Consider the following 27,029-nt stretch of genomic DNA (forward strand, 5'->3'; position numbering starts at 1 on the left):
TCCCTCTGCCTGCTGCTCCCCCTGCTTGTGCTCTCTCTCTCTCTCCCTCTCTGACAAATAAAATCTTAAAAAAAAGCTATTCAACATCTGACAAAATTTCTGAACACCAGAATAGTTTTAGATTATTCCCCTAAACTGTGAATCTTTCTAAATATATTCTTTTCTGTTGATGATGTAGAAGTTCTTGAAGTGTAACTTAGAAAATATAGATTATCTTCATTATATAGTTCACTTCCCCCGAAAATAGGAAAGTTTGAATAACTGTAAGCTCTTTATTTACATAGTTTCTCTCATCATAAAACTTGTCCAATTTTTAAAGATGACTTCATAAATAACTGAACTAGTTGCTTTGATGTTAGATCTCAGCAGCCAATCAACCTATACTAATACCATTTTCAATTAATATTCCATTGAAAAAGAGATTTGCCCAGATGAAATTATGGGGTAATTGAAGTCAGATTCTCATTACCCATCATGAAATATAAATTCTAGTCATCCTCTAATAAAGTTATTGCTGAAAAAAACCTCCCAATAAAATAACTGCTAATCATATATCTGCTTTGTCTCGCTTTTCCAATTTTGAAGATATTTCCTTTATTTTTTCCAAAGTTTACGAATTCTTTGGTGTTCTCAAGGAACCTGATCTCTCAGTCATTTTCCCTCTCCAAAGATATCTTCAGTACCTCCCTCTCAATTTACTCCTTCCCTTCTACCTTCAAACATACCTGTCTCTCTTCCTTGAAAAACATCAATTAACCCCACTGTGCTTCAAGCTTCTGTTTCACTTCTCTTTCTCTCAAAGACAAACTTCTTAGGTTGAATGGTCTGTCTACTACCTCTACTTTCTTGCTACTCACTCATCTCCTTAATTAAGCCCCTGCCATCTGTTTTGCATCCTTACCACGTTTCTAAAATTGTACTACCAAAGATCACCTTCCCTGACTTCAGAGCAACATTTCACAATGACCATAACCTTTTTCAAAAATACTACCTCCGGGGCGCCTAGGGGGCTCAGCTCATTAAGCTTCCGACCCTTGGTTTCAGCTCAGGCCATGATCTCAGGGCCGTGGGACTGAGCCCCGCCGTGGGCTGCGCGCTAAGCATAGAGTCTGCTTGGGATTCTCTTCTCTCCCTCTGCCCCTCCCCCTGCTGGCTAGTGTGCGCACTCTCTCTTGCTCTCTGTCCCAAATAAATAAATAAATAAAATCTTTTCTAAAAAATGCTACTTCCTTCACTTCACACTGTCTCGGTTCAGCACTGAGCAGTCTCCCTCTATGGGAAATGCCTTCGTCTAAGAACTTTGCTCCCATCCCCATGTTCTTGATCTGGCTGTTTATAGTCACCACCAATACGCCTTCTGGCAAAGGCAGCTGAGGCCAAGACAGAACGCTACTTCAGTATAAAGATGTCTTCTCTGCGGCTGCTGCTTTATCTTTGCCTTCTCACCAGCCTGTTCTTGGCCCCTCTGTGTTATAAACATACTGGTTAGGTGCTTGCTGCCTGACTCCTTACATCTGCCTTACTCTGTTCCATCAGTGCCCGAAGCTTGGTATTTCAATTGACTTCAGACAACACAGTGTTGCATCCTCTGGCATCTGTGAATTCTTTATTTTTATTGTTAATCCACTCCTTCCCAGATCCTCAAGCATAATGTATGCCTGGTATTTTTCTTCTGGAGTCTTACCTTGCCCCTTTCACTTACTGCCTGCCATATGGTATGACAATCCTATAAGGAGTAGGCACTCAATAAATGGATAGTGAGTCTCCTCTAGAATAATCTGTCACTTTTGGTCTCCTATCCTCGTTATTTTTCTTCCCAGTCCTTAACTGCCAGAGTCAAGGTAAAAATCTCACCACTCTGTTCTCTCAACACCATTGGTTCTTAAAATTTGGTGTACATGGGAACAGTTTTCAAATTATATACATATCCAGGTTTTATCCTAAACCTATAAATCAAAGTCTCCAATGGTGGGGCCTGAGCATCTGCATTTTAACAGACTCCACAGGTGATTCTTATTTATACCAATATTTAAGAATAACTGCTCTTTATTTTCTCCCTCAGAGAACTCAACTACTCGTGTGGCTTCATCACCTCCATGTGAGTAATTACCAAATCTCTAGGCAACCTGACCTTTCTCATAAGTTCTAGTCTCACATCTCCAAACTTATTGTCACCTCAAATGCAACAGGTCTAAAACTAAAATTTACAAGTTATTCCTCTACTTCTGACTTTCCTGTTTCTGTTCAGTGTTCCATAATTCTTCCCAATAACAAAAAATTGTAGGTTATAAATCTTGATAACTTTTTCATCACATACCATAATCCGGGCACACTGAATTTGTTTTTAAGGAGACAAAATATCTTCCAATCAACATATTTTTGGAATAAAACTCTTATATCAGAGGCTTTCTACACTCACATCCTGTTTTCCACTGTTTCTTAAAATTACTATACACAGAACAAGCCCCCAAATGTCTAATTAAGAACTGCTACATGCACAGAGTCAGTACATTGGGAGAGGTCCAGCTACCAAATCTCTACTATTTGACAAATAGTGAAAAACAGCGAGAACAATGTTCCTTGATAGAACAGTAGGAGTTTAGATTTTAATATCACACAGTTCGACTGTGTACTAAGTTTCTTCAACAGATAAATCTCTAACTCGTCCCATAACTACAGGGTCAAAGGCTCCGAGGAGCAATATCAACATTTATCTGAGAGCTAAAGAGGTAGAACCATTCTCTAAACATCCTAATAGAGGAATGGACTAATAAATAAGTATATTATTGACTATATTAACCATTAATCACCCTAGACCTACACTGATACTGTACACAGTTTGGTTTATATTCATAAAGATAAACACTTAGCAATGAAGTCTACTTGCTGCATACAGACAAAATTCACTTGTCCTTACAAAGCCAAGCAGTCTAGAGATTCACGTTTTGGCTCGATGTACCCTTTATAATGGGGCAATATACTTTCCATAAATGCATTAACTGTCACTATCTTTGTTGAAAATTGGTTAACTGTCAGCACACTAGACCCAACCACTTAGCTAAAGCACCAGAACTCTGCCAGACAGTGGACCACATATAATGCATCCGAGCAGATGAGTGCGGTTTGGGGGTTCTGTTTTGTTGTTACTCTTTTTGGTTGCTCTCACAGGTAGGAAAAAACTTCTATAATTTTTCTCAGTAACTCAGTCTAAAGCTCATCAACCCACCTCATGAGGAAATTATTCTTTACCGATTTTTAAATCTAAATCCCTCATATGGCAACATTTCTCATTCTATTATTAATGGAGAAAGGAAATTACTATTTGATAGTCCTTCAGAACCCTGAAGATTCTGATCATCTCTTCTCCAGGGAAAATAATCCATGTCCTTTAACATTTCCTCAAGTTCTCACTTTCCCACCCTTTTATCATCTTTATTGTTCACCACCAGACTATTTCTTGCAGTGATGCTTTTATTAATCAGGAGCTAATCTCTGAAAAAAAAAACCATAAAATTCAGGATGTTTGCTTGAGAAACTTCTATGTATGGATCATTTTGTTTAGTTTTATTTTAACAAATATCCATCTGTAAACTAGTCAAAATATTATTTAAACTGCAAGAACACAACCTAATGTATAATAAAAATACTACTCATACCACAAGTCACAAAATGTATACGTACATTTAGCTTTCTGCTCTTCACTTATAACCAAACCTACTCCCTTGGTAACGGCCCAGTTCCACAGGTTTACTGCCATTTCTTCAAGCTAAGCAAGAGAAACATTTTCTTAGCCAGTTAAAATACTGCCCACCTCCAATGATATTATTTTTCTTGCATGTTTTATGCATACGTGATTATTGTTGGTCATTTATAGGCCCTCCGTAATCTAGTACCATTCTACCTTGCCTCCCCCAAAATGTACCCACTGTTAGAGTAATTATTTGACTGTCCCACGAACACAACCTGTTCATTCCTATCTATGCACTTTTATTCATACTACTGGCTTTACCTAATATACCTCCTCCCATTGTCTTTATGTAACTCAAATCCAGTTCAGTCTCACCAGGAACATGCACAAAGCTTTCAGCAACTACTACAGTCTACGTGGATCTCTCTCCTCTTTGAATTTCTGTATTCATTAAGTTTCACATAATTGAGCAATTAATTATGCTGCATTGTATCATTTATTCTTTGTTTTAGCTGTTATTAAGCCATTAGGTTTGAAAATCCAAAAACAGATTTCTATGTATTTATAATGGTTAATCATAAAGACTATTTTATTTTTTACTTATACGGGACTTTAATTAAAATGGTGAATCATCAAAATTTATCAGGGGCACCTGGCTGGCTCAGTCAGTGGAGCATACAACTCTTAGTCTCCGAGTTGTGAGTTTGAGCCCCATGTTGGGTGTAGAGATTCCTTAAAAATAAAATCTTTTGGGGGCACCTAGGTGGCTCAGTTGCTTAAGCATCTGTCTTCGGCTCAGGTCATGATCCTGGAGTCCCAAGATCAAGCCCCACATCACGCTCCCTGCACAGTGGGTCGGTGGGGAGTCTGCTTCTACCTCTCCCTCTGCCTCACCCCCCCACTGCTCCTTCCCTCTCTCTCTCTCTCTCTCACTCACTCTCTCTCTCAAATAAATAAAATCTTTAAAAATAAAATATTTCAAAAAAAATTTATAATTGGGGCGCCTGGGTGGCTCAGTTGGTTAAGCGACTGCCTTCAGCTCAGGTCATGATCCTGGAGTCCTGGGATCGAGTCCCCCATCGGGCTCCCTGCTCGGCAGGGAGTCTGCTTCTCCCTCTCCCGCTCCCCCCTCTTGTGCTCTTTCTCTCTCTCACTCTCTCTCTGAAATAAATAAATAAAATCCTTAAAAAAAAAATTTATAATAAACAAAATTGTTTTTATACCAACCTGAGCATCCTGTATTTCAACCATAGACTCCCTGTTGATATTTGCTATGTCGGCGAAGAGTCTGTCAATTGCCTCAGGTATGCTGGGTGAATTATCTCTTAAAATCAGGTTTTCAACAATTTCTGAAATAACAATGGATGATAAAACTGCTGTGAACCATACCACCATTGGCTAAAAGTAGCAAATAATTTCGAAATCTGTTCCTAGATCTTTGGTAAAATGAATAATAGCATGAAGAAACCTGAATTATCCTTAGAGTAAAACCAAACTGGAGATAAAGTTTCGTGTAGCTAAGGGTAGAGTACAAAATAGAAATTAACAATGTCTTCAAAACTAGAATATGTAGAAATTCTGAAAGGAGACATATATGTGCCCTGTAAAACTGAAATACTTATTAATACTTTAAAGCATTAGACAGACATAACTTACAATGCTGGCTCTGAAGTCCTGACCTCACTTTGAGAGAAAAAAATGACATACCCAATTAGCAACAACATTAACCAGTTACTGAATCTGTACAAATGATGTCACCATTTTCTAAACAATCTGAGCTCCAGACTCCATGTAACTGAATCTTACAAGACCACAGAATTCCTTAAAACTGAAGCATGATGTAAAATCACAATTAATGCCTTTCATATTATCGAATTGAGATTTTTCCAAACTCTTGTAACAGAGATCTCCATAACCTCTACATGTCTCTAATTTCTTACATTTTTGAGCATCAATTAGCAAGAATGTTAATATTCATAACAATACTATACACTGCAGAGCACCTTCTGAAAGAATTTTTAACACGCTATAATAATCTGCTAAATGAAAAACCGTCAGTTAAGCATCAGAAAATAGATTCACATTAAGATGTCATAAAGCAAGGGGCACCCGGCTGGCTCAGTTGGAGCATGCAACTCTTGATCTCAGGGTTGTGAGTTCAAACCCCATGTGGGGCATAGAGATTACTTAATAAAATAATATAGACTTCACTAAGCAAATTATGCTCAAATATATATTTTTACAGCTCATGGAATCTTTAGTACCCACTGCATGAGCAGAGGTATTAGGGAAAATATACCATATATATTTCATACATCTCAGGTGATGAAATATATACAAAAAGAAAAACCTCTAGCTTCCCTACTCCCATAAAATAGATCATGGAAAGGCTAATATTAAATATCTTGATTCTTATAAGATTAGACAAGTATCAGGCTGAGAAGCGTATATATTACAGCCCTTCCTCGAAATACTGATAACAGAATTAAGAAAGTTCAGAATGGGAGGAAATACCTGCAAATCATGTATCTGTTAAGGAATTAATATCCAAAATATATAAATAACTTCTACAATTCAAAAAAAAAAAACAATCAAATTTAAAAATGGGCAGAGGGGGCGCCTGGGTGGCTCAGTTGGTTAAGTGACTGCCTTCAGCTCAGGTCATGATCCTAGGGTCCTGGGATCGAGTCCCACATCGGGCTCCCTGCTCTGCGGGAAGCCTGCTTCTCCCTCTCCCACTCCCCCTGCTTGTGTTCCCTCTCTCGCTGTGTCTCTCTCTGTCAAATAAATAAATAAAATCTAAAAATAAAATAAAATAAAAATGGGCAGAGGATCTGAATAGACGTTTTTCCGAAGAAGACATAAAGAAAGCCAACAAGGGCCTGAAAAGATGCTCAACATCACTAATCATCAAGGAAATGAAAATCAAAACCATAATGAGTTAGCACCTCACACCTGTTAGAATGGCTACTATCAAAAAGACAAGAAACGGGGGCACCTGGCTGGTTCAGTCAGTAGAGCATGGGACTCTTGATCTCAGGGTTGTGAGTTCCAGCCCCATATTGGGCATGGAGCCTACTTAAAAAAAAAAAAAAAAAAAAGACAAGAAATAACAAGTGTTGGCGAGGGTGTGAAGAAAAAGGAACCCCTGTGCACTATTTGTGGGAACGTAAATTGGTGTAGCCACTATGGAAAACAGTATGGAATTTCCTCAAAAAATTAAAAATAGACCTACCATATAATCCAGCAATTCCACTTCTGGGTATTTATTTGAAGAAAATGAAAGCACTAACTTGAAAAAATATATGCTCCCCCACATTCATCGAAGATTATTTACAATAGGCAAAATACAGCAACAACCTAAGTGTACATCAACAGATAAATGAATGAAGAAATTATATATATACACACAATGGAATATCATTCAACCATAAAGGTGAATGAAATCTTGCCATTTGTAATAACATAGATGGACCTTAAGGACATCCTGCTAAGTGAAATAAGTCAGACAGAGAAAGACAAGTATTATATAATCTCTCATATATGTGGAATCTTAAAAAAAAAAAAAAAAAAAAAAAAAAAACAAGCTCATGGGCGCCTGGGTGGCTCAGTCGGTTAAGCATCTGCCTTCAGTTCAGGTCGTGATCCCAGCGTGCTGGGATCGAGTCCCAATGGGACCCCTGCTCAGAGGGGAGCCTGCTTCTCCCTCTGCCTCTTCCCTCTGCTTGTGCACTCTCTCTCTCAAATAATAAATAAAATCTTAAAAAAATCTTAAAAAAAAAAACAAGCTCATAGATACAGAGAACAAACTGGTGGTTGCTGGCAGGGGCGGGTGCGAAATGGGTGACTGGAGTCAAAGGTACAAACTTCTAGTTATAAAGTAAATCAAGTCCTGGGGATGTAATGTACAGCATGGTAACAGTAGTTAATAATATTGTATTGCATATTTGAAAGTTGCTAAAAGAGTAAATCTTAAAAGTTCTCATCACAAGAAAAAACATTTATAACTATGCATGGTGATAGATATTAACTAGACTTGTGGTGATCATTTCACAATAAGTACAATGACCAAATCATTATGATATACACCTGAAACTAATATAATGGTGTATGTCAATTATACCTCAATAAAAAAAGAATTAGGAAAGTTTAAAAATCGTTTTTAAGAATCCAAATATTATGGGGCGCCTGGGTGGCTCAGTTGGTTAAGCGACTGCCTTCGGCTCAGGTCATGATCCTGGAGTCCCAGGATCGAGTCCCGCATCGGGCTCCCTGCTCGGCAGGGAGTCTGCTTCTCCCTCTGACCCTCCTCCCTCTCATGCTCTCTGTCTCTCATTCTCTCTGTCTCAAATAAATAAATAAAATCTTAAAAAAAAAAAGAATCCAAATATTATTGGGACACCTGGGTGGCTCAGTCAGTTGAGCGGCTGCTTCGGCTCAGGTCATGACCCCAGGGTTCTGGGATCGAGCCCCGTGTCGGGCTCCCTGCTCAGCAGGGAGCCTGCTTCTCCCTCTCCCTCTGTCTGCCGCTCCCCCTGCTTGTGCTCTCTCTCTGACAAATAAATAAAATCTTAAGAAAAAAAAATCCAAATATTATATAAAAACAGATTATTTTTTAAAAGATTTTGTTTATTGTTACTGTTTATTTATTTGCCCGATGCAGGGCTCGATCCCAAGGACCCTAGGATCACGACCTGAGCCGAAGGCAGCCGCATAACCAACTGAGCTACCCAGGCGTACCTAAAAATAGATTCTTGAAATGTTTTTGACAAGAAAACAAAAACCCAATATAAATTCTTAATTTGAGTTCCTTTTTTAAAAAAAATTCAAAAATACTTCAGTAGAATACTAGTCATAACTTGTGGTTACATAACACATGAGACTGTGAAGACATTAATTTTGATTTGTGAATGTTTTCTTAATGTTTTATATAATTCGTTCTCTGTCAATATAATCCTGGTCCTTTAAAACATTATTTTCGAAGTCACTCAGGTGTGCAACTTGATTGACACCAGCTGAGGCAATGACAGCACGCAGTGCTTTGGGATAAAACACAGTCAGCAAAGCTGAGTAAGTAGTAGACACCACACAGCTAAATGGTTGACTTACACCATGAATGAGAGACTTGCTTCTAAGAGAAGCTCAGAAAAGAGCTTCTATAAATACAACCTATTCCTGAGATCTGAAGACAACATGCTGTATTAAGGTTATATCCAGCAAGACTGTACATTTTGAAAGAATGTGATTAAATTATCTTCCTAACTACTGAAATAAACTATGATTTGCAGCATGATTTCAGTCAATTTAATTTAAATGAGATTCATCCTGAAGGGGTCACTCTATTGAGATAGCCATGTTAATCAGTACCAATTAACTCTGATTTGGTAGACAGCATTCTAGGTACAGAATAATAAAAAGTAAGCATTTTCCCTATCCTTGAGAAAGGGATCTTCCATTATAACATGGAAAAAAAAAATCTATCAAACATCCTGCCAAGTCTCTCCCTGTGGCCTCCACCAGCTCAACCAGTCATTTGAAAGCCAAAGCAGCTCAAAGACCTGTCAGGGTCAATTCAAGATTTTACTCTGAGTCACGATGATTATCTGCAACTTCTTTAGTGAGAAAAAAACGGAAAATGACAATAAAATTAACATTTGCATAGTGCTTTACAGTCTCAAAGCTTTTTCACATGCATTCTCATTTAATCATCAATCTACTCTGCAAGGGAGATATCTGTATTTTATAAGATGCAGAAACTGAGATTTAACAAAGTGTAGTGACTTCTCAAAGGTGATACAAAGAAAATAGCAAACTAGGATTTGAACTCAGGCTTTCTAATTTGAAATCCTGTACTTTCCATTATTCTAGTTCTATCAGGAAGGGCCTGAAGTAAGTGATATGCCAAGACTGACACAACTAAAAAACCTCAGGGAGAGAAAAAATGAGCCAACACCGTTCAGAGTATACCACACTAGAATTCTGATTGCAGGCTAAGAAAAAGTACTCCAGCTGAGGCTAGTTTGAATGACCACAGCCAAATATCCAGTGTCAAAAGGGCATGGAAAACTCAAACAGATTTAGTCCTAGATTAAAATCACATTGTAAATAATATTTTCTATGGTCAGAGAGATCATCATTTTTATACAATATTCCAGGAGGTCCCAACTGACAAACTGGATATGTTACAAGAGATTCCAAGCAGCAAGTCATAATGCAGAAGTCCTGCACCATAGTTCAAAGAGAACTATTCACAGTGGTGTATTGTACTTCTGAGCAGCATCTTGGTCCTGGAGGGCAACTAGAAAAGGACGCAGGACAGGCTAACTCTGTGAAAATCCTGGCAAACAGAAATGATACGGCTAGCTCCAAAGCTCAACAGGTACCTAGAGGTTGCCCCTAGCATGTTAAATCTCAAATCTGACGGCCAATAGGATTTCACTTCAAACTAACTTCTTCCCTACTCCACAATACTGCTATTCTTTTTGGCCTTGGACAGAACTGGATCAGGGACTGGAGTGAACCGAAGCCTGGGCTCAACAGGAGATAAAGCTATATAAAATTTTGGAGGGCAACTGGCTGGGACTGTGGGGGAAGCAAGAGCTGACAATATCATGCTAACCACAAAGGAATTTCCGGCTTGATTCTGGTCAAACTACATCAGTAGGAAGAATGTCTCAAAAGAGCCACAACTCAGTCCTATCAACCAAATGCACTGTGTAAATGATGCAGCTAATCTAGGTATTTTATATCTTTCACACTCTTCTAAATACAAGGCCCATAACCAGACTCAACTTGCCAACTCATCCAATCCTATCCCTAAGCATCTTCTTTACCAAGTATCTGTATATATTACTCTGTTACTCTCATTACACCCTGTTACCCTTTGTAGTTGAGCCCTATTGTTGTTTTTCAGTAAAAGATTTTTTTTAAGTTTTTTTATTTCAGTGTAGTTAACACACGATGTTACATTAGTTTCAGGTGTACAACATAGTGATTCAAGTTTAAACATTATTCTATACTCACCACAAGTGTAGCTACCACCTCTTACCATACAATGCTATTACAATACCATTGACTATATTCTTTATGCTGTGCCTTTTATTCCCATGACTTATTAATACTATAACTGGAAGCCAGTATTTCCCACTCCCCTTAACCCATTTTGCCCTTCCCCCCCCACCCTCAACCCCTCACCTCTGGCAACCATCACATTGTCCTCTGTGTTTACAGATTGTGATTCTGCCTTTTGTTGATTCATTTGTGTGTTCTTTTTTTTTTTTTTAGATTCCACATATGAGTGAAACCATATAGTATTTGTCTTTTTCAGTCTGACTTATTTCACTTAGCATAATACCCTCTAGGTCTATCCATGTTGTCACAAATGGCACAGTCTCATCCTTTTGATGGCTGTATTATTCCACTGTGTGTGTGTGTATATACATCTTACCTATTCATCTATCAGTGGACTCATTATACCTATCAAAATGGCTAAAATCAAACAGATAAGAAATAACAAGTGTTGGCAATGATCTGGAGAAAAAGGAACCCTCAGGGAGCCTGGATGGCTCAGTCTGTTAAGCACCTGCCTTCAGCTGGGGTCATGATCCCAGGATCCTGGGATCGAGCCCCACATCATTGGGCTCCCTGCCCAGCAGGGAGTCTGCTTCTCCCTTTCCCTCTACCCCTCCCCCCTACTCCTGCTCTCTCTCTCAAATTAATAAATAAAATCTTAAAAAAAAAAAAAGAAAAGGGGGCACCTAGGCGGCTCAGTTGGTTAAACATCTGCCTTCAGCTCAGGTCATGATCCCAGGGTCCTGGGATCGAGTCCCGCATCGGACTCCTTGCTAAGTGGGGAGCCTGCTTCTCCCTCTGCCTGCCGCTCCCCCTGCCTGTGCGTGGGCTCCCTCCCCCTCCCTCCCTCTCTCTGACAAATAAATAAAAAATTAAAGAAGTGAGCACTCTACCAGAGGCACATGCATTTAAAAGATATACAAATTAATTTTAAAAAATAAAAATAAAATAAATTTAAAAATTTAAAAAAAGGAACCCTCATACACTACTGGTGGGAATGCAAATCGGCACAACTACTGCAGAAAACAGCATGGAGGTTCCTCAAAAAATTAAAAATATGATCTAATAATTCCACTACTGGGTATTTATTTACCCAAAGAAAATGAAAACACTAATTCAAAAGGATATATGCACCCTATGTTTACTGCAGCATTATTTACAATGGCCAAGATATGAGCCCCATTGTTTTTGACTGAGAATCTTCTATTCAGCTAAGATCTGGTGTGTTTTGCTCACCATGGTTACCAAAGGCTATTTCCATCTATTTAAGCAACTTTAATTTAATTAATTGATTTGTTTACTGAGTGTTAACAATGTGACAGGCACTGGACGAAAGACTTATCCAAGACACTAGCCTAGTAGATTCACATCTAAATCAGACCAGAAACAATACCTGGAAAGGTTGGGAATGCAGGTGACAGACTGTAACAACACATTTGGAAGGCTGAACTGGGGATCTTGCGAGGAATACAAGGATGAGGGAGGCCGTCTATGCCATCAAATAGGTGTATCACACTACTAAGGGAAATTAAAATGGGAAAATTTACAACACTATGTATTAAGTGCTGTGAGTACAAGATGAATATAAAGAAAGAACTGAGTGCCCATTTGAGAGATGGGTTATAAGAATGGCAGAATAGGCTTCATTAAGTTGCCATTCCATTTGAGGTGGGTCTTGAAGGATGAGTTAGAGATTGCCAGGCAACATACCAAACGGAGGGGGATGCACAGAGGCGTTGAAAAGCACAGTGGGTTTAAATAACCATAAATAATTATGTATGGTTAGAAAATGGGTAAAGGAAGGTTACAAGAAACACCATTAGAAAGGCAAGTGGAAGGGGAGCTAGGCTGGCTCAATCAGTAGAGACTCCTATTCTCGGGATCATAAATTCCAACCCCAAATTGCACACAGACGTTACTTAAAAAAAATACAAGAAAGAAAGGCAGGCAGGCATGTAGGGGACAGAGCCTGAAACACATTACATGGCACACTAAGAAGGTTGTATTGTGTTATTCTACCTCTTTATTTCATAAACTGTATTATTATTGCTACCTAATATGTGCATACTAGGTGACCCCAACAAGATTTCTGCACAGGCCATATAGAAGCCATGCTCATGGGACGCCTGGGTGGCTCAGTCGGTTAAGCGGCTGCCTTCGGCCTGGGTCATGATCCCAGGGTCCTGGGATCAAGTCCCGCATCGGGCTCCTTGCTCAGCGGGGAGCCTGCTTCTCCCTCTCTCTCCCTCTGCTTGTGCTCTCTCTGTCAAATAAATAAAATCTTTAAAAAATAAAAAAGCTATGCTCATGACTCTGAACTATGTGGCCTTGTCTTGGAACATTTCCTAATAACTCTGCCATTCCTAATCTGAGGATCCCATTATGGCATTTAAAGGAATAAGGAAAAAATAGTTCAGGGAAGCTTCCAAATGATTTAAACCCATTGAGATTCAAAAAAAAAAAAAAAAAACCATTGAGATTCAAAGAAAGCCAATTATCTTGACTGAGTTTTACTACTGAAGTTTTTAAGTTTAGATCTGCAGTCTAACAGGGCAGCCCCATGTGGCTACTGAGCACCTGACATGTGGTTAGTCCAAAGTGAAATATGCTGTAATTGTAAAATACACATCAGATTTCAAATATTTAGTATAAAAAAAGAATGTAAAATATCTCAGTAATTTTGCATGCTGATTGCATGTTGAAATATTTTGGATATGTGGGGCTAAAATATAATATTAAAGTTATTATTGTTACTAAAAATAATTGCACCTGTTTCTCTTTACTTTCTTTTTCTCGTTACTTTTTAATGTGACTACTCAAAAAAAAATGTTTTAAGCAGGCTCAGAGCCCACTGCAGGGCTTGAACTCACGACCCTGAGATCAAGACCTCAGGTGAGATCAAGAGCTGGACGCTTAACCAACTGAGCCACCCAGGCATCCCTATAAATTTTTTTTTTTTAAGATTTTATTTATTTATTTGACAGAGAGAGAGATAGTGAGAGCAGGAACACAAGCAGGGGGGAGTGGGAGAGGGAGAAGCAGGCTTCCTGCTGAGCAGGGAGCCCGATGCGGGACTCGATCCCAGGACCCAGGGATCATGACCTGAGCTGAAGGCAGACGCTTAACGACTGAGCCACCCAGGCGCCCAAATTTTTAAATTACATTTGCAGCTCACATTATAGGTCTAATAGATAGGGCTGATCTAGAGTATATGTCATGACTGACTTCTGAAAATTTGTTGAAACAAATTAGTTTATATCTACCTCCTAACAGTCATCATAAATTTAATAGGAAACGAAAGTATAAAATTACGTATCTTAATAGACCATAAGGGTATATATATAAAAGCAAACACAAAGATGTTAAAAATCTAGAAAAAGGGGCGCCTGGGTGGCTCAGTTGGTTAAGCGACTGCCTTCGGCTCAGGTCATGATCCTGGAGTCCCTGGATCGAGTCCCGCATCGGGCTCCCTGCTCGGCAGGGAGTCTGCTTCGTCCTCTGACCCTATCCCCTCTCATGTGTTCTCTCTCTCATTCTCTCTCAAATAAATAAATAAAATCTTAAAAAAAAAAAATCTAGAAAAAGGAGAATTGTCTCCAAATTAACCATAGGAGGGGTGCCTGGGTGGTGCAGTTGGTTAAGCATCTGCCTTCACCTCAGCCCCTCCCCCCATCCATGCTCTTTCTCTCCCTCTCTCAAATAAATATATAAAATCTTAAAAAAAAACGAAAGAGAGTCCTAAAGCTTGATAAACAGTTGGCATTTTTTAAAAAGAAACAATCTTAATGTTGAGAAGGACAACTGAGCTAAATTATCTTGGTACAAATACTCTTTCAAAAACTCTACTAAATTTTTTGCTATTCCCATATTAAGTCGCCTTCTATTTTGGATGGTCCTGGTGCTTGCCAAGATGAGGAACTTTCTCTGAATCAGACAGAACAGTTTTAGGAAACCCCCAGCCCAGATGCTATTGTTTTGTTTTTTTTTCAATTGAGATATAGTTGACATACAACGTTATATTAGTTTCAGGTGCACAACACAGAATTCAACAATTCTTTGCAATACGCTATAGTCATCAAGATAAGGGTAGTTACCATCCATCACCATACAACTTTATCCTAATATTACTGACTATATTCCTTATGCTGTACTATTCATCCCAATGACTTATTTATTTTATAACTAGAAATTTATACCTCTTAATCCCCTTCAAATTAAGAATTTGAACCCTTCAAAACCTGTCCTCCAGAAAGGATATACTCTAGACAATCTGTTGAAACCTGGTTACAAAGGCACTTTACATCTCCGCAAATCCACTCCTAGGCATTTCCCCCAAGAGAAATGAAAACCTAAGTCATTTTAAAAACCTTATACATGGGGCACCTGGGTGGCTCTGTCGTTAAGCGTCTGCCTTCAGCTCAGGTCATGATCCCGGAGTACCGGGATCGAGTCCCGCATCAGGCTCCCTGCTTGGCGGGAAGCCTGCTTCTCTCTCTCCCACTCCCCCTGCTTGTGTTCCTGCTCTCCCTATCTCTCTCTCTGTCAAATAAATAAAATATTAAAAAAAAAAAACTTATACATGAATATTCATAGCAACTTTACTCATGATAGTCAAAAATGTCCATCAAGATATGAATGGATAAACACTGGTATATATATCCAGTGGAATGCTACTAAGCAATAAAAAAATTAACTACTCATATGCAACAACATGGATGAATCTCAAAATAACTATGCTTAGTGAAAGACAGCACAGAAAAAAAAAGAATACATACTAGATGATTTCATTTATAAACTAATCTACAGTGACAGAAATCAGAACAGTGGTTGCCTAGAGTGGAGGGTGGGCGGTAGATGGACTACAAAGGGGCATGACAGAATTTTCTGAGATAAGAATGTTCTATTTCTTGATTGAAATGTTATTTATATGGTTTACATTTACCCAAAAAATGGGATCAACCTATACATTTAAAATGTGTAAATTCTTGGGGCACCTGGGTGGCTCAGTCGTTCGGCTCAGGTCATGGTCCCAGGGTCTGCGGAACAAGCCCCGCATCGAGCTCCCTTGCTCCTTGGGGAGGCCTGCTTCTCCCTCTGCCTGCCACTCCCCCTACTTGTGTTCCCTCTCTCGCTGTGAATCTGTCAAATAAATAAATAAAATCTTAAAAATAAATAAAATAAAATAAAATGTGTAAATTCTACTCTACATAAATTATGCTTAAGTCCAACTGATTTCTGAGAAAGAACAATAAGAAAAAAAAGAAAAGGAAAAGGAAGGAGAGAGGAACAGGAGGCAGGGGAAAGAAAGAAGTACTGCAGAGCTGAAATCCCAGGAGGCTGTAGGTCAGGAGCAGGACAGCACAGTGTGACATCAGACTTTGTTCAACATCAGGAAAGCAGCCTAAGGGGCGCCGAGCTGGCTCAGTCAGAAGAGAATCTGACTCTTGATCTTGGGGTAGTGGGTTCAAGACTCACACTGGGTATAGTGATTACTAAGAAAGAAAGAAGGAAGGGAGGGAGGAGAGAGAGAGGGAGCGAAAGGAAAGGAAAGGGAAAAGGGAAAAGGAAGGAAGGAAGGACAGAAAGAAAGAGAAAGGGAAAAAAAAGAAACAAACAAACAAAGGCAGTTTGGGAGCACCTGGGTGGCTCAGTCGATGAAGCGACTGCCATCGGCTCAGGTCATGATCTCAGGGTCCTGGGTTCTAACCCCGTGTCGGGCTCCCTGCTCATGCAGGAGTCTGCTTCTCCCTCTCCCTCTCTCTCTCTTTCAAATAAATAAACAAAATCTTTGGGGCACCTGGGTGGCTCAGTCCATTAAGTGTCTGCCTTCAGCTCAGGTCATGATCCCAGGGTCCTGGGATCGAGCCCCATATCGGGCTCCTTGCTCAGCGGGGAGCCTGCTTCTCCCTCTCCCTCTGCCTTCTGCTCCCCCTGCTTGTGCTGTCAACTAAATAAATATTAAAAAATATATTTTTTAAATAATAAATAAAATCTTTAAAAAAAATAATAGGGATGCCTGGGTGGCTCAGCCAGTTAAGCATCTGCCTTCAGCTCGAGTCATAATCCCAGGGTCCTGGGATTGAGCCCTGCATCGGGCTCCCAGCTCGGCGGGAAGCCTGCTTCTCCCTCTGCCTGCCGCTCCCCATGCTTGTGTTCTCTGACAAATAAATGAAAAAATCTTTAAAAAATTAAAAATTTTAAAAATTAAAAAATAATAATAAAATAAAATAATTTTTTTAAAGGCAGCTTCTTGGGGAACCTGGGTGGCTCAGTTGTTAAGCGTCTGCCTTCAACTCAGGTAATGATCCCAGTGTCCTGGGACTGAGCACCACATCCAGCTCCCTGCTCAGCAGGAAGCCCACTTGTCCTTCTTCCACTCCCCCTGCTTGTGTTCCCCCTCTTGCTGTCTCTCTCTCTCTGTGTCAAATAAATCAATAAAATCTTTAAAAAAAAAAAAAAAGGCAGCCTCAAAGGTAAACAGGAGGTTGGTCCCCTTTGACCACCTTCACCCATTTCCCCACCCCCCAGAAACACTATAACCTATGTGAGATGATGAATGTGTCAACTAACTTTACCATGGTAATCATTTAGATATATACACATATATAAAATCACCACACTGTATACCTTAAAAACACACTATGTCAGGGGCGCCTGGGTGGCTCAGATGGTTAAGCGTCTGCCTTCGGCTCAGGTCATGATCCCAGAGGCCTAGGATCGAGCCCCACATCGGGCTCCTGGCTCAGCAGGGAGCCTGCTTCTCCCTCTCCCTCTGCCTCTCTCCCTGCTCATGCTCTCTCTCTCTCTCTGTATCTCTGTGTCTCAAATGAATAAATAAAATCTTTAAAAAAAACACACACTATGTCAATTACATCTCAATAAAACTCGGGGGAAAAAAGTCAACAGGAGAGTTGGTAAGAGAAGTACATATACAAAGAGCCCGAAGACTCCTTAGAAAAGATGAACCAGAAATTCTAAATCTAGGGACAAAGTCAAGTACAGAATAAGACAGTTGCCAGACTTTGAACACAAGAGCAAATCAGGAAGGTTGAACAAGCATGCTGCTTGATGGACTGATGTCAATCTGTAGTGAGGTTTTTCATGGCATAGCACTCTGTTCTTGGCCTTGTCCTTTTTAACAATTTCGTCAATGAGTTGGATGAAGGGGCACCTGGGTGACTCAGTCGGTTAAGTGTCTGCCTTAGACTCAGGTCATGATCTCAAGGTCCTGGGATCAAGCCCTGTGTCGGGCTCCCTGCTCTGTGGGGAGCCTGTTTCTCCTTCTCCCTCTGCCCCTACAACCCCCCCACCCCTGGCTTATGATCTCTCCTTCTCTCTCTCTCTCAAATAAATAAAATCTTTTAAAAAATGAGTTGGATGAAGAAGCTGAGAGATAACAAATAAGACAGATGTATAATCAGGAATAAAAATCAAATCTCTGGTTGTAGTAATGGGATTAATGTAAGAAAAAAAAAATTATAGGGGCACCTGGCTGGCTCAGTCAGTAGAACATGTGACTCTTCTTTTTTTAAAAAAAAAGAGATTTTATTTATTTATTTGAGACAGAGAGAATGAGAGAGAGCGAGCACATGAGAGGGGGGAGGGTCTGAGGGAGAAGAAGACTCCCTGCTGAGCAGGGAGCCCGATGCGGGACTCGATCCAGGGACTCCAGGATCATGACCTGAGCCGAAGGCAGTCGCTTAACCAACTGAGCCACCCAGGCACCCCTGAACATGTGACTCTTGATCTCAGGGTTCTGAGTTCAAGCCCCACACTGGGCATGGAGCCTACTTAAAAAAAAAATTATAGTCCTGCATTTAAGTCTTCAAAACTAACTGTACCAGTATATGACAGGCAAAATGTAACTTAATAGCAGCATGTACTTAAAAAGACTGAGGGATGGGGCACCTGGATGGCTCAGTAGGTTAAGTGTCTGCCTTTGGTTCCGGTCATGATCCCAGAGTCTGGGATGGAGCCCCACTTTGGGCTCTCGGCTCAGCGGGGAGCCTGCTTCTCCCTCTCCGTCTGCCTGCTGCTCCCCCGGCTTGTACTCTCTGTCAAATAAAATCTTAAAAAATAATAAAAATAATAAAGATAAAAAGACTGAGGGCCTTTGGAGGGCAAAAAAGCTCAAAATGAATCACCAGTGTAGTGTGACTGGCCTCACCCCAAAAAAGAAAAAAAATTCAATCTTAACTACATCAGTATCTAAGAGAATGATGATCACTCCTAAATCTAAAGAGGATTATTTTGTGCTGATCATATAAAACCTAAAATATTGTGTTGCTATGGGTACCGCACTTTAAGGAATAACATGAAAAAACAGAATTTTCAGAGGACAGCACACAAGATGATAAGGTGACTAGAAACCATGAAACATGAGGAATGACTGAACGAACTGAAAATGCTTAATCTGAAGAAGAGACTTCCCAGGGGACATAAATATCTTCAAATAGTTGAAGATCTGGCATACAGAAAAGGAGTTACACTTATTTAGCCCCAACGGGTATAACTTAGACCAATTTCTTCTTGGTCTTGAAATTGTCTGAACTGTTGATACAAAAAGATGGATGTTATGTCAATTCTCCCTAAGAAGAAAATGACCTAGAGCTGCCACATGGTTTTCTGTGGTTCATTTTTACAAAACTTGACTGAAAAGGTTACATGTACAGAAGAGAAAACACAAATGGCCAATAAATCTATGAAAATACACCTAACTTCACTAGTTATCAGGGAAATGGAAATTCAAACAATGCTCATGGAAGATGATAACATAAATGAAAATGAAACTGTCTGGGGGTAATATGGGAACTCTGCACTATTTCTGTAAATCTAAAAGTATTCCAAAATAAAACGGTAATTAAAAACAACACCACTTGGGGTGTCTGGGTGGCTCAGTTGTTAAGCGTCTGCCTTCGGCTCAGGTCATGATCCCAGGGTCCTGGGATCGAGCCCCGCGTCGGGCTCCCTGCTCAGCGGGAAGCCTGCTTCTCCCTCTCCCTCTGCCCGCTGCTCTGCCTACTTGTGCTCACTCTCTCTCTGTCAAATAAATAAATAAAATCTTTAAAAAAACAACAACAACAACACTCTTCACACCTGCAATTTTTTTTTTAAGGATTTTATTTATTTATTTGAGACAGAGAGAATGAGAGAGAGAGAGCACATGAGAGGGGGGAGGATCAGAGGGAGAAGCAGGCTCCCCGCCGAGCAGGGAGCCCAATGCGGGACTCGATCCCGGGACTCCAGGATCATGACCTGAGCCGAAGGCAGTCGCTTAACCAACTGAGCCGCCCAGGCGCCCACACACCTGCAAATTCTTTTAAGTCTGACAATACCAATTCTTAGCAAGAATATAGGGAAAAGAGAAAGGGAGAGGGAGTACAAATTATTAAAACCACTCAACAGCAATTTGGCAATATTTATAAAGTTAAAGATGCTCATAGCTTTTGACCCAGAAGCTCCACTCCTAAATGTATTCCCTAGAACAGCACTGCCATTATATAGGGTAGCTACTAGCCCCATGTGACTACTGAGAACTTGGAATGAGGCAAGTCAAAAATGAGGTATGTTTTTAAGTATAAAATACATACCTGACTTCAAAGACTTTGTACAAAAAAAAGAACATAAAATATCTTGCTAATAATTTTTATATTGATCATATGATGAAATGATAACATTTTAGATATATTGAGCTATATAATTTGTATTGGTTTTTTAGTTTATTTATTTACATAATCTCTACACCCTACATGGGGCTCAAACTCACAACCCCAAGATCAAGAGCCGCATGCTCTTCTGACTGAGCCAGACAGGTGCCCCTATAATTTGTATTGTTAAAATTTACTCTATTCAGCCTTTTTTTAATGTGGCTACTAAAAAATATAAAATTGTGTTTGCACTGTTTCAATCAGACAGCACTGTACTAGAGCCTCACCCACAAGTGCTCAAGAAGTAAATAAATTTAGTGGGTCATAACCAACATTTTTTAATGAAAAAGCACAGAATAGAAAATATCATAGTGTTGGAGAGGAGGGGGGTGGGGGATGGGGTAACTGGGTGACGGACATTGGGGAGGCCCTGTATTAATAATGAGCACTGGGTATTATGTAAGACTGATGAATCACAGACCTGTACCCCTGAAACAAATAATACATTATATGTTAATTAATTGAATTTAAATTAAAAAATGTCATAGTGTACTGCATGTAGGAAGGGTTATTTCATTAAACTTTTGATACACTGTGTAGATGTGATGTAAAATATATCTCCTTGCCATGGGTGGTGGCCAAAAATGTTTGAAAACTCCTGCTAGGGGCACCTGGCTGGCTAGGTCTATAGAGCATATGACTCTTGATGTTGGGTCGTGAGTTTGAGTCCCACATCGGGCATAGAGATTACTTTAAAAAAAAAAACAACAAGAAAAAGGAAAAAGAAAACTCCTCCTAAACTCTCTGCAACACAATGTCCACTGTAGTGCTGTCGTCTGTAATAGCAAATATTTGAAAACAACTCATAGAGCCAACAAAGGAGATTAGATAAATAAATTGTGGTATACTTATATTCAAAGTAAAGACTTTATTTATTTGAGAAAGAGAGTGAGAGAGCACAAGCAGGGGGAGCTGCAGAGGGAGAGGGAGAACAGGCTTCCCGCTGAGCAGGAAGCCCAACACGGGGCTCAATCCCAGAACCCCGGGACCATGACCTGAGCTGAAGGCAGACACTTAACCAACTGAGCCACCCAGGCATCCCCCCTTTTTAAAGGATTTGGTTTATTTATTTTAAGAGAGAAAGAGAGATATTTTTTTTTAAGATTTTATTTATTTGAGAGAGAGAGACATATTCAAAGTAATAGTACTAATCAGCCGTGGAAACAAATGAACTAGAACTAAAATATCCATATGGGTAAATATGGAAAACACAATACTGAGCAAAAAAAGACAAGCTGCAGAAAAAAATCATACAAAATGATACAAATTTATGTAAAATTTTAAAAGATGAAAAACTGGCACATGTAATCTTTTAGTTCTCTGAAACAATGACCTATCTGAAGCATATGGCAAACTGTTAAGATTCAGCAAAAGTTAGTGGTAAACAGATAATATATCATTATCTTACTCCGTATACTTTTCTGTGTGCTTCAAATATTTACGTAAATACGAGATCTCAAATACCATGCACAACTGACCCCTGAACAACACGGGGGGTTAGGGGCACTGACCCCTGCACATTTGAAAATCCACCTATGAATTTGACTCTCCAAACACTTAACTACTAATAGCCTACGGTTGACCAGAAGACTTACCAGTAACAGTCAATTAACACATATTTTGCATGTTATGTGTATTATATACTGTATTCTTATAATAAAGTAAGCTAGGGAAAATCAAATGTCAAGAAAATCATAAGGAGAAATATTTACAATATCACACTGTAAAAAACCTGCATGTAAGTGGACCTGAGCAGTTCAAACCTGTGTTTTTTGAAGGTCAACTGTACTTAAAAGTCATAATGCCTATTCCATGTTTATATCCTTTAAGATACTATATCCTTTGGGTGCCTGGCTGGCTTAGTCAGTGGAGCATGCAATTTTTTTTTTTAAAGATTTTATTTATTTGAGATAGAGAGAGAATGAGAGAGAGCACACGAGAGGGGGGAGGGTCAGAGGGAGAAGCAGGCTCCCTGCCGAGCAGGGAGCCCGATGCGGGACTCGATCCCGGGACTCCAGGATCATGACCTGAGCCGAAGGCAGTCGCCTTAACCAACTGAGCCACCCAGGCGCCCTGGAGCATGCAATTCTTGAACTCAGGGTTGTGGGTTTGAGCCCTACGATGGATACAGAGATTATTTAAAAAATAAAATTAATATAAAATAATATAAATATAAAGAAATAAATAAGAAAGCTACTATATCCTAAATTAAAACTTAAGGCTTTGGGGGTGCCTAGCCGGCTCAGTCAGTAGATCATATGATTTGATCCTGGGATTTTGAATTCGAGCCCCAAGTTTGGGATAGAGTTTACTCAAAAAATAAAAATCAGGGCGCCTGGGTGGCTCAGTCAGTTAAGTGTCTGCTTTCAGCTCAGGTCATGATCCCAGAGTCCTGGGATCGAGTCCCACATCGGGGTCCCTGCTCAGCGGAGAGACTGCTTCTCCCTCTCCCTCTGCCTGCTGCTCCCCCTGCTTGTGCGCTCTCTCTCTCTGTCAAATAAATAAATAAAATCTTTAAAATAAATAAATAAAAATAAAAATAAAAAATAAAGTTTTTTAGGGCGCCTGGGTGGCTCAGTTGGTTGAGCGACTGCCTTCGGCTCAGGTCATGATCCTGGAGTCCCGGGATCGAGTCCCGCATCGGGCTCCCTGCTCGGCGGGGAGTCTGCTTCTCCCTCTGACCCTCCCCCCTCTCATGTGCTCTCTCTCATTCTCTCTCTCTCTCAAATAAATAAATAAAATCTTTAAAAATAAATAAATAAATAAAGTTTTTTTAAAAAACTTCAGGCTTAAAAAAAAAACTTAAACTGTAATTTTTAAATGACAAGCATTAACAAAACATTGACCTAATAGATTTGTAGCCACCCTGCTTACAACACATTTCATTATTATATGAATGTGAATGTAACTGCACTACAGGTCTAATCATGTCCCCAGAAAAAAAGAAATACCATAAACTCTTCCATGTCTGGCATGGTTGAGGAATCTGGTGTTCTGGTCAATTAAATTGCTTTTGTTAATTAAGATTTCCCATAAATACCATACATGGATTACCAGTTCTTAAAATAATTAAGATACAATAAAATGCACTTAAATCTAAAACTACACAGGATATAATTTATTTCTCACTGATAATTATGGCAAGGCACTTCGGGATCTTGCAGTAATTTTTTTAATGTACTTTTTTTTAAGTAGTTGATCCCTAATTCAGATTAAACCAGTGTTATTTTGCATGCCACAAGAATCCTCAGAAAACAAGAGATGAATTGTGAATTCTGTTTCCTTTACAAGCTTCTAAAAGGGTTCCAGTGTCTTAAACATCTATGTTGTTTTTCTGGTATATAAATGAGAAAATTTGGACCAAAGAGATAAAATTCAGAAACAAAATACATTTAGATCTTAGATAAGGCAACAACCAACCTGACATTTTTATTACCATGTAAAGCTATATACCTTTAAAATCCATGGAACGAAAATCAGTATTGTCCATTTTGAAATCTCTGGTTCAGGCCTATGAAATAAGAAAATATTTTAATACTCTGTCCTTTATCCTCCAGTCTCTCAATAAAATTTCTTTACAAATTTTCCAGTTCCTTGTTATCCGAAGGGGAAAAAATGCTTTAGAAGTTTTAAAACTCAGAAAAAGCAGTTAATGAGGGGCAGGGCCTGGCTGTCGCATGCCAAGAACCAGGCCTGGAGTAAATTTCCACGCGGTCGTTTCTTACCATAATCCGCCCCACAACAGGGAAACCAGGGCTCGAGGTACCCCGTGATTGGTCTGGCTGGTACTCGATGCCTCCTCCTAATTGGCTCAAAATCTCCCCACGTCACCGCCCATACGTTCAAAATATCCAATCACTCGCTGTCGTTTTTCCCACTCTCGCAGATCCGCTAGCGCCTTCAGCTCCCCACCCCCAACAATCATCAACGGTCCGGCTTCAACGGAATTTTGGTCGTTCACATCCAAACTTCTATCTCCCGCTTTCGGTGGCCACACACCGCTCCCCATCCTTCATCCAAGTCAAAAAAAACCCCTCTGCTTTCGCCCATTTTCCTTCACCTGAGAGTCAGCTACCGCAGCTCTGTAGTTCAAAACCTTTGCCTCGCGGACTCCCTAAAAAGTATTAAACTAATGGCCACATCTTCTCGCTAGGCATAAACCACTCAACTAACCTGTGGCTGACCCACCTTTGGCCCGTCCTACCTCCGCCGAGGCAGGATCACGAACCTCCGCGGACACCGCGATCGCCGCGGTTCCCTCTCCACGAACTCCGTCTACGGTGCCCGTCGACGCTCAGAAGGCACCGCCCCCCGTTGTGACGTCACCAACGGCCACGCCCAATTGGCCTTTATCCTCTCCCCGAGCGTAAGCGTCGTCGGGGCACGGGGCACACGGGGACGCGGGGACGCGAGGACGCGGGCTTGCGGAGCGCCGTCTAGGCCTTAAGTCCTGGGGTTGCAGCTTAGAAGTACGGGGTAAGAATCACAGAGCATAAGGAAATACGGTGCAATACTGAAAGCATACTACAGTTACTGAGAGGGGTGCAGATGGCCAGGGTTACAGGCAAGCAGAGAACAGGCCTGGGGGGGGGAGAAAAGGGAGAGAATGACGGAGCGGAAAGAGAGAGAGAGGGAGGGAGCGGAAATAGAGAGGGGGAGAAGAGAGGGAGGAATGGGGGTGAAAACGGAGGAAGGAAGGAAGGAAAATATACAATATTGCCCACTGGTTATTCAAGAGAGGCAAAGGTCAGAAATATCAGAAGTTGAGGGGCGCCTGGGTGGCTCAGTCATTAAGCTTCTGCCTTCGGCTCAGGTCATGATCCCGGAATCCTGGGATCGAGTCCCGCATCGGGCTCCCCGCACAGCGGGGAGCCTGCTTCTCACTCTGCCTCTGCCTCTCCCCCTGCTTGTGTTCCTTCTCTCGCTTTGTCTGTCAAATAAATAAATAAAATCTTAAAAAGAAGTATCAGAAGTTGAGAGGAATGGAAAACCCTGTAGTTCCAAGACACGTTTCTGCTGCCCAGCCCTTGTCAAATCTGAAGGAAACTATCTAATGACTCCCCTGCAGGTTCGCAGTAAGGGCGGCAGCCCCATCCATCTCCAGACAAATGGTTTTAGGGATGACGGTGGAATATATATGTAAACATGTTTGGTACCAGCTAAATGTACGGGTGATGCGTGCAACCAAAGCGTTGGCCTTTGCCTGAAATCTCTGTTCAGAGACAGCAGTGTTAAGGCATGATGACTCCAAACTTGGAGGGAAAACCCCAAATCAAAACATTAACAAGCCTCCCACCTCTTGCCTCACATAGCCCTCTTTTAAGTCTTGTGCACCACAGTCAAGCCAGATGTGAAGCTGGCCAGCAAGATAAAAGAGATTGTGGCTTCTGTGCTCGCTTCGGCAGCACATATACTAAAGAGATTGTGGCTTCAATTCTGGGAACATTAAGAGAGTTTCCTCCTGCCCCTGACCGCCTCAGAGTCAGTCATTACCTATCATGGAAAAGATGGGGTTTCTAAACATAGTTTCTTTTCCCTCTTCAAAATTTTCTGCATCTAGATCACATAGTACAGTGAAGAAAAAAGGCAAAACAGGGTAAGTACTGCTATTAACGCCTCGTCTTTTGCATCCTGCAATTTGGTATTCATTTTACAATCCTAGACTGCTCAATTAGGGAAAGAAGTTGGTGGAAAAGAGCGGTAGAATATCTCATAGTTGACTAAATCCTTATGAACCATATACTATGTGCTAGCTACTTATAATCTCATTGTCTCTAGTTTGTCATCTATAAAATGGAACTAAAAGTAGTTCTAAGCTTCCGGTTCAATAGAAGAGTAGTATATGTAAAGCATCTAGAATGCTAGCTGGCATATAATAGGTAACAAATGCTAGTTTCCATTATTCCCCATTTCCTCGTTGGCAAACCAAGGGCTCCCAACTTCCATCATCCCACCCAGGCCCCTGGCTCTACCTTAACTTCTTTGTTCTTAAATGAACAGGGAACAGGGCGAAAATTAGACCTTGGATCTCTAGCCCAGGGTGGTCCTTTCCCATACATCGTAGAAATCTTAGTGATTAATAATGTCTCTAACAGGCGTGCCTGGCTAGCTCAGTCACTAGAGTATGTGATTCTCCATCTTGGGATTGTGAGCTCAAACCCTGAGTTAGGTGTACAGATTACTTTAAAAAAATGTCTGTCGGGCGCCTGGGTGGCTCAGTTGGTGAGTGACTGCCTTCGGCTCAGGTCATGATCCTGGAGGCCCTCTGGGATGTTGTCCCACATCGGGCTCCCTGCTCAGCAGGGAGTCTGCTTCTCCCTCTGGCCCTCCCCCTTCTCACACTCTCCCTCTCTCTCAAATAAATAAACAAAATTTAAATAAATAAATGAATAAAATCTTTAAAAAATATATCTGTAGTGGGATGGCTATGATATTATCCAAGATTATATAAGGCAAACAAGAATCAAATGACTCCATTGATTAATACTGACTATAAATATGCTTCCAAATTCAGGGCTACTGAACTGTTACCATTGTATTGAATAAAAATATCAAAATATGCA

At 40.4% G+C, this 27,029-nt stretch overlaps 1 protein-coding gene across 2 annotated transcripts in view; it reads right to left on the bottom strand.

Annotated features, from left to right (window-relative positions):
* Window positions 1-26,668, bottom strand: part of TEX11 (testis expressed 11) — a 317,684-nt gene extending 291,016 nt beyond the window's left edge. For both annotated transcript variants that reach the window (XM_064574208.1, XM_045879303.3), the window contains exons 1-4: window positions 24,655-26,668; window positions 23,920-23,977; window positions 4,916-5,037; window positions 3,682-3,766 (exon numbers count right to left, since the gene is read on the bottom strand). In XM_064574208.1, the coding sequence (XP_064430278.1) occupies window positions 3,682-3,766; window positions 4,916-5,037; window positions 23,920-23,956 (244 nt within the window). In that variant the 5' untranslated portion in view covers window positions 23,957-23,977; window positions 24,655-26,668. The remainder of the gene's footprint in view (window positions 1-3,681; window positions 3,767-4,915; window positions 5,038-23,919; window positions 23,978-24,654) is intronic.
* Between the last annotated feature and the right edge of the window lie 361 nt (window positions 26,669-27,029).

This window comes from Mirounga angustirostris, unplaced genomic scaffold (genome assembly GCF_029215605.1).
Source record: "Mirounga angustirostris isolate CCGP_5_RB_7025 unplaced genomic scaffold, mMirAng1.0.hap1 SCAF_11, whole genome shotgun sequence".
In the NCBI taxonomy this organism is placed as follows: Eukaryota; Metazoa; Chordata; class Mammalia; order Carnivora; family Phocidae; genus Mirounga; species Mirounga angustirostris.